The 15658-nt window shown below is 48.6% G+C and overlaps 1 protein-coding gene across 1 annotated transcript in view; it reads left to right on the top strand.

The window, feature by feature from the left end:
* The first annotated feature begins 393 nt into the window (after nt 1-393).
* The window catches only part of Ser (protein serrate), a 54747-nt gene continuing 39482 nt past the window's right edge, over nt 394-15658 (top strand). The window contains exon 1 of the mRNA XM_076426907.1: nt 394-1981. Coding sequence (XP_076283022.1) covers nt 1934-1981 — 48 coding nt within the window. The 5' untranslated portion in view covers nt 394-1933. The remainder of the gene's footprint in view (nt 1982-15658) is intronic.

Genomic DNA, 15658 nt, shown 5'->3' with positions numbered 1-15658 from the left:
TTCCCCTTTACACAATCGTATACACACCGGCGTTGCACGAAGACGCGGATATATGGGGGCCCCGGAGAGCTCTCGGTTGTCTTTAGGTGTACGCGCGGACGGACATACATAGAAAGAGAAAGAGAGAGAGGGACACGGACACGAACGGATGGGAGCAAGAGGCACGCTGGACATACGAGAGAGGCCAAGCAAATGTGTATAAAGAGGCAACGATGAGGAGAACGGATCCATGGGTCGGTCGGGGCGAAGAGTAGTTCCCCGTTTGACGGTGGGAGTCGTTGATGCTCCCGGAGGAGAAGGTGGGGAAGGTTAGGCGGGGGAAGGGAGGATCACGGGGGTAGGGGACTCGCGCGCGGGAGAGAGAGAGAGAGTGAGAGGGAGGGAGTAAGACCGAGTGAGAGAGCGGCCGAGAGCAAAGAAGACATGGGGTAGGGAGAGAGAGCGAACGAGAGTGTGGTCGAGCAAGGGGGTGGGGGAGGCCCGGAGGCCGGCCTGCGGCTCCGACTCAGTATCCCCGGAGCGACCGACTCGTGTACCCCGCGGAGGTGCTGTGTTTCCGTGCTCCAGCGTGCGCAACACACACTCACACACACACGCACACGCACCCGACTGTACAGACGTGTTTGCGCGACCGTACACGCACGCGTGCACCACGCACACACGAATCACAGGACAGAAAGGTGCGCGTACGTACACGGGCCACGCGCGCGCGTGTGCACACACCTGTTCTCCCGAGAGGGAGACACGCTGACACACCGGGATCCCGAAGCCGGACAGTTTAGCGACGCGTGTTTATCGCGACTGTTTGTGCTGCGCATGTGACAGGGGTGAATTCTCGAGGCAACATTCATCCCTCTGCTAGTCCCCTAACCGGAGAATTTCGCACTGTGCCTTACGCAGTGGTTCGTCGTGGATCGACTCGGTGGCTCGGTGGATTAACCGTGTGATCCATGATCAGATTCGTCGAAGTGTGACCCGAACACTGTGACCGTTGGATTTTAGGGGTTGTCGTTCGATTCTCGTTCGATGCTCCCAGTGCTTGTGTTGTTACGTCGATTCGAGTAGTCCGAACACAGTGACCGCTGACCAAGCGACCCTGTCGAGAGTTTGTGGTCCCGCCGGAGAACTCTGATCTTTTCATCCCCTCGAGAGAACGCGGGTTTCGAAGCGTGTTGTTCGGTGTATAGAGAGATCTTTCGCACGACCACGTGTTAGCTCCGCGAGCCTCGAAGTGGGTTACAGGATCCGAGAAGAGGGGACATGGTAAACAACCGCGACGCACGGTGCAATTAATCGCCGGGGCCCCGAAGTGAAACGATCGGGAGAAAGGGGGAGCACGAGAAGAGGATCCGCGACGATATCGCTCGATCGCGCGCGAGGGAAAGGTACCTGTCTTGTCGCTTCTTAGCGCGTAAACATCTCGGAGCGCCGCTGCTCTTCGTTTGGAAAGCGAGCCTAAGTGGAGGCGAACCGCGGAGAGAAACCGTGGACAGTACACGAACACCGGGTCGTGGTGCGCGTCAGGAACCGACACCGGCTCTAGAAGTGTTAAACGAGTGTATAACAGTGTCGTCGGCAGGATCGAGAACACCGCGGTGCGGCGAAGCGTCCCGAGTCGGTACAACAAAGTGGAGAACCGTGAGACCAAGTGGATCGCATATATATATATATATATAATACGGTGTGTGCGTGGACCGGAAGTAGCGTCGGATAGAAGTGTATAGTGTGCCGATCGCGGCGGGCGGATCTCTGGCCGATCGAGATCGTGGATACGGGTGTGACGAGTGTTGCAACGATCGATTCAGGAATACCAAGTCGGAACACAGATCCTACGTTGTTAATAAATCATTCGCGGCTGGAGTGGCTGAGGAAGACCGCAGGTGACCCACGGGGAATGGTGATGCGGTAGTCGAGGGATTCCTCGAGGGAAGACATGAGGGCGGCCGCCGCCTACGTCCTGTTCCTTGCCCACCTCATACAGGTACGTGTACGCTTTATCTGCCCTATTCGCGACAACCAAGTCGCTCTTCTCTTCCGTATTCGACTCATACGGGCATGTACGCTGTCACGCGACTAATGAGTCCGACGCTGGGTACCACCACTCGTCGAGTTTTCAATTTCGAAGCATGTCGATAATAACCTTACAAATTCTTGACCCTTTGCGGTTCGAAGTTTTTGCTCCATCTCATCTCAGAACTCGCTTCAACATCGTATAGATCAATTATAATCCATGCGTTGCTCTGCTAGTCTATATGTACAGGATAGCTGAGAAATACAACAATCGTGGTTACGTACCATCTAGCTGTGGAATTATCGATAAATGTACTATATGTCAGTTGAACAACTAACTACCGGTGCAGAAGTTAATGTCGAATCAACGAAATGGAAATACACTGTTTTTGCACCCAAAGAATCGTAGATCACCGAGAACAAGATCGGAGTCACAAATTTTCAAACTGGTCCGAGCGGCGTAGTTCTTCTTTTATGTTGTTGGTATTCTTCTAGGGAAAAGAAAACATCGTATGCATTGTTGCTCTCGGATGAAGGGTTTAGCCAGAAAATAAAGTTCTCCGGCAGAATTTAAAGGGTCGACGGCCACTGCCGCGCGTCATAGCGACTAAAGTGGAAGCGTGTATGTAGGGTGGGATTCAACCGTTTCCCTAAACTGATAACCTTAAAGCCAATAAAAGCAAGATCTCTTCAAGATTTGTATCGAAATACTCGATTTAAAAAGCGAATGTGTACTTTGAAAGTCTGATAATCATTGACATCGGTCGTCCTTTGCGTCTCTTACGGTATCGCAAGATCGGAAAGTCGATGAAAACAGGATGGAAAAGTAGGTGAGGAATTGAAATGTCCACCGATCGGATTAGCATAATATGTGGAAGCTGTGCAGCTGGAAGTATTTAGAACGTAGAAAGCGCATCGGATCAGGTTCGAGCGGATTGCGATAAATGCCGATAGGACGGAAGAAGCGCGGCCGCCCGGCGCGGTGCGGCGTTTCTCATGCACCTGAAGCCCACGCAACGCAGCGAAGGTGTGCTCGCGTAATAACATCCTACCGTCATCTACGATCGAGCAAATTACTCGAGCAAAAGTCCAGTTAGACGCGACGCGTTCGCGCCGGAGACAGAGCAATTACTCGCCGATGCTTAATGATAACGTCGAGGGCCGTGATAAACCGTAATTACCGGCCGCGTACGCTCCTGTCAGCCGTATACATATATCGATCTTGCCCGCGGAAAAATGCTACATATTAATTACATGCATCAGGGTGAACGAAGCGCAAACTGTCGCAAAGTGGAACGATTAGATAAGTAGCGGCGAGCAGCGATGAATCACTCGATGCCGGTTTATTAACTTATCTTAGACACTAATTTGATGAATGCTTGAAGATGCCCGCCCAGCACAGCTGCTCCCAGCCTTTACCTCTACGACTGAACATTATCTTAATCAGCCTCCTTCAATTTTCACAAATTATAACGAATTTAGCTAACGTTTAGTTCTCGTTATCGTTAAAACGTGCCGTCCTAATTTACAGATCAAATTGTTTTAATTGGTTGTATAAGGTAACTGTGCCCGATTTCGGCTTGTGACCATTGTAATCAAAGTTGCCGAGTAAGGTTTTGTCCCAGAGTTGGAAATGACGTGTCACACACGTTGGAAATTTGTTTTCTCAGAATTTTTAGTTTCTTTATTTCTTATTTGTTTGAATCTCTCTGTTTTTCTTTAAAACATACATATATTGTTTTACTGTGCACGGTTGGGTCGCGAAACAATTACCAGCGCAAGAGGTTAAGATGGCTGACTACTGGAACGGAGTCTCCTGTGTTTCGATTTCGCGGCGTATCCGCGCGATAACGTCAACACGCGAGCGTCGTCGTTGAATCGGCGATCGTATACACCTCTTTTGTCGGACAATTTCGCGACGCGAGTTACGCGACAGCCGCCGGAGCAAATACCTTGAAAAGCGGTGAACTTCCAGCTGCGTCGCATTTGCTCGCGCTGGTGTACATCGAGATTGCGATACGCGCCGCGCCGGTGTCCCACGACGGTTTTGCGTGTTTCCTCCTTCTCTCCGTTTCTCCGGCGTCTTTCGTCGCTTGCACAAGGATAGGAGGGCGGCGCGCCGCGCGTCCTTTCCTCCTTGTTCTCATCAAGGAGATACATACTTACGGTGTAACTACGGGCTTTTTTCCTCGGGATGTTGCCTCGTCACCCACACTTATCATCTGGCCTCTCTCGCCGGTACACGCCGCGTATTGTGCGCCTCTCGGCCCCATCCACGTATCCCCATTGTCCGCGGCCGCCCCGATACACCGTCGAAAAATGTATAACACGTTGCATCGGTGTAATGGGACGGTCTTATTTGTATCTTCCTGCGGTTATTACACGCTCTCGTGAACGCGTTGTGTTTGTTCAGGAAGTGTGCGCGCTCCGGACACGCAGCAATGGAGACGCTCGGACGGAAATCTTCGCGCCGGGACGAATCGGACGGTGAAATGTGAATTATCTGATCGCCGGAAGAATAACACTGATTTTTCGCCGCTGATACGAGAAACGGACTTGATTACGAGGCAATTTTTATGGACTGACTGGCACCCGTAATCCATTCAATCGTCTGGATCTAGCATCATACAGATCTCGTATAAATCCGTTTTCTCGCGGACGGCGCTCTTCCTGAAACTACAATTTGATATTTCTCCGAGTACTTCCACTGTTCAATAATCTTCCATGTTTAGTAGTCGTTTGACATTTACGGAAAGTTTTCCTTATTTTCTACCGTACGGTTTCTGTGTCACGGATCTTTTTAATCTCTACAACATTCTAATCGTTTGATTAATGACACGAATACTTCAAATATCTTCGTGAATAAAGCGATGTGTGCCACTTTACGTTATGAAAGTTAAAAATCGCTTGTCGAACAAAATTCTCGAGCTTGTTCACAATTTAGGAACCACAGATACTAGAAACCGCAAACCAATTTTCTTTAACTAAACAGTATTCGTAGAAAGCGTTCTGACCATCAATTTTGATATTGGAGTAAAAGCATCGGAAGTACGAATTAGTGAAAACACCGGGCAATATTTTATGGGACAGACTGCACCCTTCAGTCGAAACTTCAGAGAACCTAGGCGTCTAATTTATTTTCGCGACCGATGAAATGGTTCGCGGCAGACCGTCGACTTAAGAACAACTTCGGAGCGTAATCTCGTTGACGGATAAACACAGCCTCTATGTCAGTCGGAAACCTCGAAACGGTCATCGGTGAGACGATCTTCGATTTAAGCAACCCCGTGCTGGAATAATTGGAGCTTAGGAGCGAAAAGCTGCCCGTAACGGTCGAGGGTTATGGGCGGGGGGGGGGGGAGAGAGGACCGGTGGTCTGCTACAAATGACTTTCGAAGAAGAAGAAGGAGAGGACTGCAACGTCCGTCGTTCCCTCGATTATTTCGACCTAGTGCAATTAAGCGTCGCTGCTGCTGCTGCTCTCTTTCAATTACAGTCCGAACGGAATTACCGTTATAACGCTCGGTGGTTGGCGGCCGAAAAAACACGACCGAAAGTATTCCGGGAACCCGAGGTGTTTCGGCTGCTGAAACTTCTGTCACTTTAGAACACTCCCCCTAGGCTCGGCTTTAACCCCTCCACCACCCCCGCCCAAGACATATGGATCTTCTTCGCAATTGTAACCTTGCACCGGGTTCTTGTAATTATATCGACTAATAATATTCGAATGCTTTCTACAGAATTTTTGCATGTACTCTATACGATTTTTCTGCTGCCCAAACTTACATTAAGGGGGTGAAATCGACCCCTCACTCCCAAAACACATATATGGGATAAGGAAAAATTTCCAGACAAAAGTAGTTCTTTTATAACGAGAACTATCGTCCGATAAAACATTTATCAATTGTTTACACAATTAGAAAAAATAACCGAATTTTCAAGGCTCATTCAGAATGAAAGGGGGGCAAGACCGAGGGGATGAATCGTATGATGGCCGCAGAAACGATGGGGATCGATCATAGGGGAGACGTGTATGTGACCGGTGAACCCGGTCTGCCGGTGTTTTTCGTGTCGGTAGCCGTGGTCGATCCATCTCGAGAGCACGTTCGAAGCGGGTAATTAAGACGCGCCGATGGAGGCACGATGAATTATAATCGGGTGCCTGGTCCCTGATAAAAGTTGCCCGAGTGAATCCTTCTCCGGGCTCCGTTCGTCTCGCGGCCCGACTCGCATGTGCATTCGCGTCCGTCGAGAGATCGATCTCCCCGCATGAGCCTCCATAACGGAGGTTTACGATAATTGCTGGAAGCATCCTGCAATTTCAAGCTTAATGGACCGTCCGTTCGTTCGTTCGGTTCGCATAGTGGCCGTGCATAGAAATTCCATCGCATCGAAACGAGCCGGGGGTTTGGGGGATGAAGGGCGAGTGCCGCGGAAAATCGCGACGCGGAACCGCTTCGGGGTTGTATCAACAACTCCGCGAACCGCCGTAAAATTGCTTTTTAATCGGCTCGCTCTCCGAGATCGAGAGCCCGCTCTGCGAACGTGAAAGAGTCCTTCGCGGATCTGTTTGAACACCGTTCAATCCGATTATTTTATAGCCCTACTCTCGTTTGAACTCGTAAATCTCGGGCCAACTGGATACTTCGTTCACGGTGTAATTCAGCCCCCGACACACTCCTTGTCGTTCGCCGGCCGACGATGATCGCGAGACACAATACACAGTTTTCAGTTTATTGCTCTGCCTTGTCTTTTATGGGCAAGCACAGGAAAAAGATACTCAGGCGACCGGAAGGAGCAGCTATAACACCGTTGGATTCGCTACGTATTGGCGTTGCGCTTTCCTTAATGCGTGTTTGTTCTTCCCTTATTTTGCGCGTATTCTTTAGATAGACACTGCTGTGCGTTAGATGGAAATACAAGTATACACGACGAACTGCAAAGACTTTCGTTTACAGACGTGTTGAAGACTAGTTTGTTTACGATAGGATTATCAACCACTTACGACACTGTTCTTGGCATAACCGCAGCGTATTGGTTCTTCTTGTACTTTTCCATCTACCATTCATTTATTTTCGAATTATTATATAGTCTATCCAGTATGTGGTGTATCAGAATGTAATGTGAATCGGTAAAATAAGGCGCGAAAGTTAATGTCGAGAGTCTGGCTCGACATAGGACCGGAAAAAGTACACAATCAGCAAATCGGAATGAAAATGGCTAGCCAGCATGGCCGAGAGAGATCAATGACGAGAGACCTTGAAAAAGGCCCGGCACAAGCTCTGCGACACAGAATAGGCTGGCTGAAAAGGTCCGGGAGGCGTTCAATTCTTTTTCAATCGGCCTGTAACAGAGTCCCTGGTGGATCAAGGATGGCCGACTAGATGGGGTTGAGAAAAAGACGCTCGTATGCCCCGCGGCGTTCGATGACGACCCGTTTAGCGCATTAGCGAGCCGCTTCCGCTTTTGCCCTGGGAACCGATCCCTGTCTACCCGCTCGTCGGTAGCCTCGTGGTCCGCGCGTTCTTCTTCTTCCTCCTCTTCTTTCGCCTGGTATCACCGCGGCCAATTATCAGCGGCTGGACGGCCCGTAGGCTGTGTCGGCCGTGGACGGGCGCGAGATCGTGCATACGCGCGTGTGCAATAGTGTGCATACGTCGTCGGCGTGGCGTGACGCGAATTGGACGAAAAGGGGGGACGAGCCGATAGCTAGCGTGACGAAAATGATAAACGCCCCTGGGGGTTGGCGAGGAGGGAACAGGTGGAAGTACAAGGACGAAACGGGCGTAACACAGGTGCGGAAGTACCGTTGAGGAAAACCGCGATGCCTGAACCAGGATAAGGGAAATGCAAATGGTACCCGACGGTGTTCGATATTAGAAAAACCATGGACGTCTCAATAAATCGTTGGAACGAGATGCCAGCTATCCGATGAAATCGAACGCAGAAGACGAGAAGGAAGCGAGCCTCCTCGAACCACGTGAACGCCAGAAGGGGATCGCTCGCAGAAATGGTACATCGTGCGAGAGAAGGAGAGAGAGAAAACGACGACGTGGAATACCGGGAAGAAGGTGAAAACGGGGAGAAAGAGAGAGAGAGAGAGAGAAGGAGACAGCCGGTCCAGCGACTGCGGAGTTGGGCGGGTTAAAACGAAGCGTTTAGCTAGCGGTCACGCGAACCTCCTATAAAAATCAGCCCCAAGGCTCGCTTCGGCGGACGCGCTTCGCAGATAGACAGATAATGCTGTCTGCCCGCGTTGATGCTGGTGGTGGTGTGATGTGGTGTGGAGCTGCGCGAACCTGCGTGACGCTGTGTGTTGCGTTTCAGGCCCGCGTTTTCTACCTTATGGACCGTGGCGCACAGGTGCGTGCCTGCCAGTCCTTTTCGCCATGATGGCGAGCCAGTCTCCGACGGTGCCGCACCGACCAGGAACCCGAGCCACGGTTTTATGAGTTCGCGGAAAGGGAACGCGAACAGTTCGGCGTCTTTCGGGTAATGCAAGATAAATGAGGGCGTCGATGATCGCGATCGCTCACTCGGCAAAGTCTTTTTGCGACACAGTGGCTGCGCGGTTCCCATTGCTTCCTGGATTCTCACGCAAATAATGTAACATTTTAGTAAAACCAAATCTTTTTATCTACTTCTGTCTGGTCCACGCTCTGACAAGTCGATAGGCTAACAATATTTTTAATGTTTAATTTGACCGTATTATAAAATCCGCAGTCTAACTTATGAACAACAAAGTAGTTCTAATCACTGTAACCAAAAAATGAATTGTTGTACAAGGGGTTAACGATATTATCGACATAAGAAAGTATTGGTAGTATATCAATATTATCAATATTTATCGACAACAGTATCGATAGTCACACCTCTACCTCCGGAACGTTTAAAGATTTTATCAGAAACATGTTGTCTATAGTTTCGTTGCTGGCACCAGTGATTTCAGCTGGACCAGCTTTCCCCAGCACGTCGAGTATCGATTATCGGGCGCAACATGTCGTCGTTTTTCGTGTTCAATGAACTTGGGCCGGACCTGATTTGAGCGTGCACCTTACGGACTGCACGGAATCGTGTCTCGGGCCCGGGCGGGACGGGGCCCCAAAATTTGTCTTTTTTCGTTTATTGTCGCGCCGAGCCGATTTAATGGGTTCGGGCCACTGTCACGCGTGCTTACGCAACGTGTAATCGGGAGTAATCACCTCCGGGATCTATAGTCAGTTGATTAGAGGCTCGGCGAGCCGCTTTTTTCACCTTTGAAGGTAGGGATCGTCGGTGCTCCCGGCTGATCAGATTGATTGTTTTTCGCGATCCTGCGCACCGCCACGAATAAGCTGCAAAAAGGGCAACGAACGTGGCCAAATAGCCGCGAAATTTACACCTGAGGAGAAGAGAGAGTACGGAGCGCATCGATTACCGAACGCGACACCACCCTTCTTCGTCATGCTCGTTAAATTAATTCAGTCCGGCCCGTAAAAAGATGATTGAGCAGTCCCGCGCCGTTACGGTTCGAACGAATATAACAGGGCTGATTTGAATGCGTTTAAACCGCGAATCTTCCCGCTGTCACGACAAATTTTAACGTGTCCAGACTTAATAGGGCGGCGGAGGAAAATAACAGCAGCCGTTAATTGCGAGAGTTTCATTCTGTAACTTTATAAACGTGTTACACCGGCGAAAAGCTTTGCATATACATTGCGAGCGGACTGCGAACCGTTCAATTATTTCGACAGTCGCGAATCGTCAAACTTTTATTTTTCATTTTGCATTTTGTTATTGGGTTGTTCGGAGTCTATTTGCTGGTGCAGTAGAACTTCGATTATTGCACGGAATCCCCGTTCGTTGCATACCGGCGACTCCCACCACCGCGGTACTAGAAGTTCTGGAACTCGCGGTAGGAATTATGCTGGCATAATATCTCGAGCGGAGATATTATGGACTGGATGCACCTCTTGCGTTGCGCAACCTTGATGTTTGCACGCATTCTCGGCCTGTTCCGTGCAACGAGCGAGGTTCTACCGTAGTCTAAGGAGATCGGATCTTCCCACGAATTTGGTAACTCGTCAGAGAAAAAAGGAGATCAAGCCTACAGGTCAGCAACCCTATGCTCGGGGAGTTGGAAGAGAGTCGGTGGCTGTCAATCAGGTGATTCGCATGTTAATGGACGACACGCAGGAAAAGAAGCCCAATAAAGGCGAATAAAGTTGGCGAGGAGAGAGGTCGGTCCGCGTCAGGCAGCGTGGTCGTTTGCATCCGAAGCACCCTCATAAATCACTATTTCCCGATCGACAAAAGGAGGTAGCCGGCTACGAGGAGAACAGGTTGTTACTGAGACTCGGAAGTTTTCGGATACCATGTATGTTGGTTAATAGAGCGAGACCAGCGTCTGCATTCTATCGGCGCGGAGCTGGAGCGGGCGAACACGGTCTCGGCGGTGCGGAGCGGAGGCCGCAAAATGGTCTTGACTCACACCTGTTCTTCTTGTTTCGAGTGTTCGATTCCCCCGGCAGGCAGGTAGACGGATCAGGTTAAAGAAACTGGATGATCCTCGGAGACCCGAGGTTCGATCGTGTTTCATCCACCCTTGACCGAGCTAACAAAAGCTCATCGATAACGGCCTGCCGTTTCTGCGCCGGCGACAAGTTCCCATGGCTCTTCCCACGTGGAACACGATACACCCACGCAACGATTACTCCTTAAATCGCATGAGAAAACGACGATCGGCCTCGTAAAAATTTCATCCTGCCGACGGAATGGTAGCTGCGCCGAGGATTGCGTCCGCCTCGCTCCAAGCTACTCCAACACACGCCGGCGATCATGCCCTTTAACTCTCGCGCGATAGTTACTATAAGTGGATCCTAAAGGTATAATTGCTGATTATCCATAAATAGTCGATATTTCAATTGTTCGCATCGCACAAGTCTTGTCCATCTCACTGGTACAAATGATCAGAGTTATTAATAATTGTTACCAGTTGATAATGAAGTTTGCACCTTGCATTATAATTCACTTAACTTCAGATCGTATAAATTAATACTCGATCATTGTTATGCAAGTTAATAGATTACATATTGGAATTACAATGGAATGATCGAATCTCCTGTGTCTGATCATGATGACATAATCTACTGTGAATTCGTGAAACGCTCGGATATATCAGCCTCGTGACTTTAGAAAGTGGAATCTACAAATCACAAAAAAATGAGTGCTGATAATTAAGATTAGCAAGCTCTCGCTATTAAAAAGAATAATTATATGAAAGTTACTCAACAACGTGAAATGCCTGCGAAACATGTCGATAGAAATCGCATGTTGAACACAAGTAGGTATAATACATACTTAAACAGCCCATAAATCACAATTTACTCGCGAACATAAATTCTTACGCTTCTCCGACTAAACGCCGCGTGTCGTACGGATCAAAATATTATTAATTAATTAGAAACAGGCCAAAACTGTTATTCGGTCGAAAAAGAAATGATTTCTACATAATCTCCCGACGGATCAAATTTAAAGCCGTCCACTCTTAATTAACATCGTCGGATGAAAACCCGGCTTTCAGCTCTCCATTATTCCGGCTGATGAAAACTTTCACCGAAAAGGCACTAAATTCTCGCGTTCAGCCCCCTCCGAGAAGAAAGAAACGAAACGAAACTAAACGAAACCGAAATGAAACCGAAACGAGTCCCGGACGTCTCCAGCTTCCCGAGAAGCGGCCGCCAAAGGGAAAGAAACGAATCGAATTAATTTATTCCGTCCGTGTCTCTCCACCCACCGTGAAATAATCCCGAGTCGGCCGGGGAACTAGAAGACCGGGTAACTTCGCAGCGGATTCGCAATCCTGTTGTCGGGGACGGCGACGTGGACCCTGTTCAAGAGGAGGAGGAGAAGGAGGATGAAGAGAAGATGAGGACTTCCAGGACTTCCCACGCGCGCTCTAACAGTTTTTAATTATTTCGGTAATTTGTGGTCGATCGACGGGTCAGCCGGGCAGCCTCGACGGAATCGAGTGGGTAGCAAATAATATTAAGTATAGGCCTCACCGCGGAGAGAGAGAGAGATATATATATGATCGATGGCTGGCCTCACACAGCTCCACGGTACGCGAATATCCTGCGCACAACAACGAGGATACGTGTCCGTATAGGTCCGTGAGGATAAATCCATGAGGATAGGTCCGTGAGGATAGGTCCGTGAGTATCCGTCCGGTGTAAAATTAAATGGTGTTCGGTAGGTCTATTTCACCGGGGCAGGTAGCGGCCACCGGTAATTACTACCTACGACTTAGGAACTCTCAAAGATAAAATGAAAGGCTCCGGACGATTTTCGAAGGCGAATTCGCGTCAGTTGTGCTGTGTTGTTGTTGCCGTTCGACCGACGGAGAACGCTTCCTCGCACTCAGGGTCCCTGCTCCTCCTCGTTTTGCTCGTTTTCCGGTCCAGCATAGGTCGCGTGAGCAACCAATCGTGATTTCGAGAGAGCCCGGCGACGACGGGACTGCTCTCGATGCTGATCGGTAAACAATGATGATCGGTGATCGTGAATTACGGGATAGGTACTGACGGAAACGCTCAGTCCGCTGTTCATTTCAGAACTACCATCCGCCCTTGTGTCGGTACGAAATTAATAGCCGATCGAAGTATCCGCAAGTCGTTACCATTCGTGAACGAGTTTCATCCCGTTCGAGGTAAAGCGACTTTGAAACTGTCAAGGGTACCGGTTAGCGACACGCGATTTTCTGGATCCTCGTCGACCAGTTTGTTCAACAATAGTGTCTGATACGTTGCCCAATTTGCGCTCTAATTGGAGCAGATCGACGCTCGGAGATTGCCGTGTTTACGATCAAATCATCGGCTTTTTATTCTACGTTTAGTGAGATTATACAGATTGGATACATTTCATCATTCCAGTACAATTACTTCAAACACTGTGTACTATACACATCGTACAATCGAAACTGGGTATTGGTGAAGAATCATGATTCGGTCATTTCTCAATCAAATGTAATCATTTTAAAATGGAGAAAAAGTTTTGTTCACCTTTGGTCAGAATTTTGGCGCAACTTGCCTCCATGCGACGTCTCAAGGCGGGGATTAACACGTATTCTAAAGAGAGTGTTACAATTTGAATTAGTAGAGCGCCAATTCGCAAGGAGGAATCGTACCTGGAAATCCCGTATAGTGCATAAATTGTGCTAGAAATAGCAACGGGGTCTCTTTGGTCGGTTCGATTTCCTTATCCCCGAGCTTCCTGTTTTCAAACGTGCCATAACGATCCTGTGAACTCGGTAATTCGAGAGAAAGAGAGAAGAGAGGCTTCCGAGTGTTTTTATTTTCATTGTAATTTTTCGTTCGCCGAATGCGAGCAGAATTCGCTAATTGGCATGGTTGCGCGCCGATAAAGTCTGCCTTCATTGATCCATCCGCGGCGAACTAGCCGGTTAACAGGTTCTCAATTAAGATATTGAGAACGCACCTTCCGCGGCTTTTACATAATTACATCCAGCTCTAATTAAGCATTTACATAATTACACGTATCCCGTTCATAGGTTCCCCGCCCCCGTTTTACGCGCGCTAATGAGATCGTCGATAACAATTAACCCGCGTAACTGGACAGTGCGCGCACACCGCCGCGCCGCGCGCTGTATTGCCTTCATTTATACCGGACGATCCACGCCGTTTTCGAGGAGTCATCTTGTTATTAAGTCGTCCAGAACCGCTTCGCTAGATGGAAATAAAATTTTATCGGCGATCCGTTTCCTCCGATCGCTCTCCTGATGACCCTATTTACTCCGAACGATCTACCCTTGGTCTCCTCTGGCAAATTATATACTTAACCAGGCAATTATGTTCGTACATCTTCTTTCCTTCATACCAATTACATGGTGTATGTCCCTAAACTTCGTTCCCCGGTCGGCCCAGAAAGGGATACAAACCCCCCTTCAAATAAGAACAATACAAAACTGACCTTAAATCTGTTCTTAGAACAGAAATTTCACGGGGAGACAATTTCACGAGAACACTCCGCTATTCTTAATCGTAGCATAATGCTTTCGGATTTCTTTCTCGGAGAAACTCGATTCGAAATTACGAGAAACGATTTTAACCTAATTTCTTTCTTAATGCAGGCAGATGCAATCTCGCGAGCTGATCAAATTGCAGGTTCTCTCGATGCGGTGTCCTTTGTATTTAAATCACGTTAACAAGCATCCATACTTCGACTGAATAAACGTAGCATACATTCTAATACCACCGTTTCAAAAAAGATCGGACTGCTAATAACAGAGTGATCTCTACTGATCACAATTCGTGATTCACCCTGTATAATGTCTTCGACAAGAGCTTCCAAAAGTTGTTCGTAAAGAAGCATGTTTAGAATTTAGAGAATTGGCAAAACTTTTATTGGAAATTACAGTACGATCTTTCACAATGTCTTTCATTTACATGCGACTTCCGGAAGTTCTTGAAAGACCCTGTAAAATGAGACTCTCGCGGCCTACAATGTCTTCGCGATCGCGCACGCATAAATATGCGCGACCAGGTACGTCACACTTTTTAGCGCGAGTTAATCAGCTCGGCAAGATCAGCGGCGCGATCTAGGAGTCGTTTAAAAAACGCGGGGTTCCACGTCAAGCGCTTGTCCCGCGAGGAAGCGAGATTAAAACGCGGTAAGAGCGGGCCGGGGAGTGGTGTACAACAAAGAACGCCGGATTCCTTCGATATCCTCCGGGAAGGAGGATCCCACGAGAAATAGCAGAAAGGATACGGTAGGCTCGTTCCTCAGTATGCGTTCGCCGGGTCGTTTTTTCGCTCGAATGAGTTATTCGTATTAACTCCCGCGAGCTTCGACGTGTATAAAACTAAGAGCAACTTCTCTCTCTCTTGGGGTATGGCTGGCTGCACCTTGGCTATGCGGAAAGGAGAGGCTGTTTCTCCTGCGAATCGGCACGCAGACAGAGGAAAACGTGTGGCTCATCCTCGTGCACGTATACGCTTCTCTGCCAAGACTCGTAACAAGTCACGAACGATGTATACGCGCCGACGGCCACGGTAATTCTCGTGCCCGGGGTTTAAAACGCGCGTAAAACGCTCCGCTCTGCTCGCCGACTCCGTGCACCAGGTGTCCAGAAATCAATCTCGCGACAGCCTGCGTGCCCCTTTGTTTCTCCTCTCGCGAACGATCCGCTCGGTTTTCTTTTTTGTGCAGGAACAGGGGAGAACCTTGGTGGTCCAAGGGCTCGTGGGGTGAAATCGACGCTTTTCGTCACGGAGGATCCTCTGACCGTGGGATTCTCACGATCGACCGATTTTCGGACACCTTCTGCACGCGTCGCTCAGTAGGCGGTTTCTCTAAAATAGGTGGAATTGACCATAAAATTCCCGTCTCATGATTAGACTGCGGATTTTATGCATTCATTGAAATTTAAAACAATGAAGAAATTACAAGAATTTTAGAATATGAATATATTATTTTCAACTGCGTGCAATTTTTAAAGGATGGAAGATATTTGTATTTGACTTCTGTTTCTTACAATCTACAATTACAACTACGTATTTTTATAAGCTTCATTGTGATCGACTGAAAATCAGCTCATTTGTTAAATAAATAATGGTCAAGTTTTTAAATCTCTCGACGCAACGTATATATC

Source organism: Lasioglossum baleicum, chromosome 7, assembly GCF_051020765.1.
Source record: "Lasioglossum baleicum chromosome 7, iyLasBale1, whole genome shotgun sequence".
Taxonomy (NCBI): domain Eukaryota; kingdom Metazoa; phylum Arthropoda; class Insecta; order Hymenoptera; family Halictidae; genus Lasioglossum; species Lasioglossum baleicum.
The sequence above is the reverse complement of the archived record's forward strand: the minus strand, read 5'-3'. Positions and strand labels throughout refer to the sequence as shown.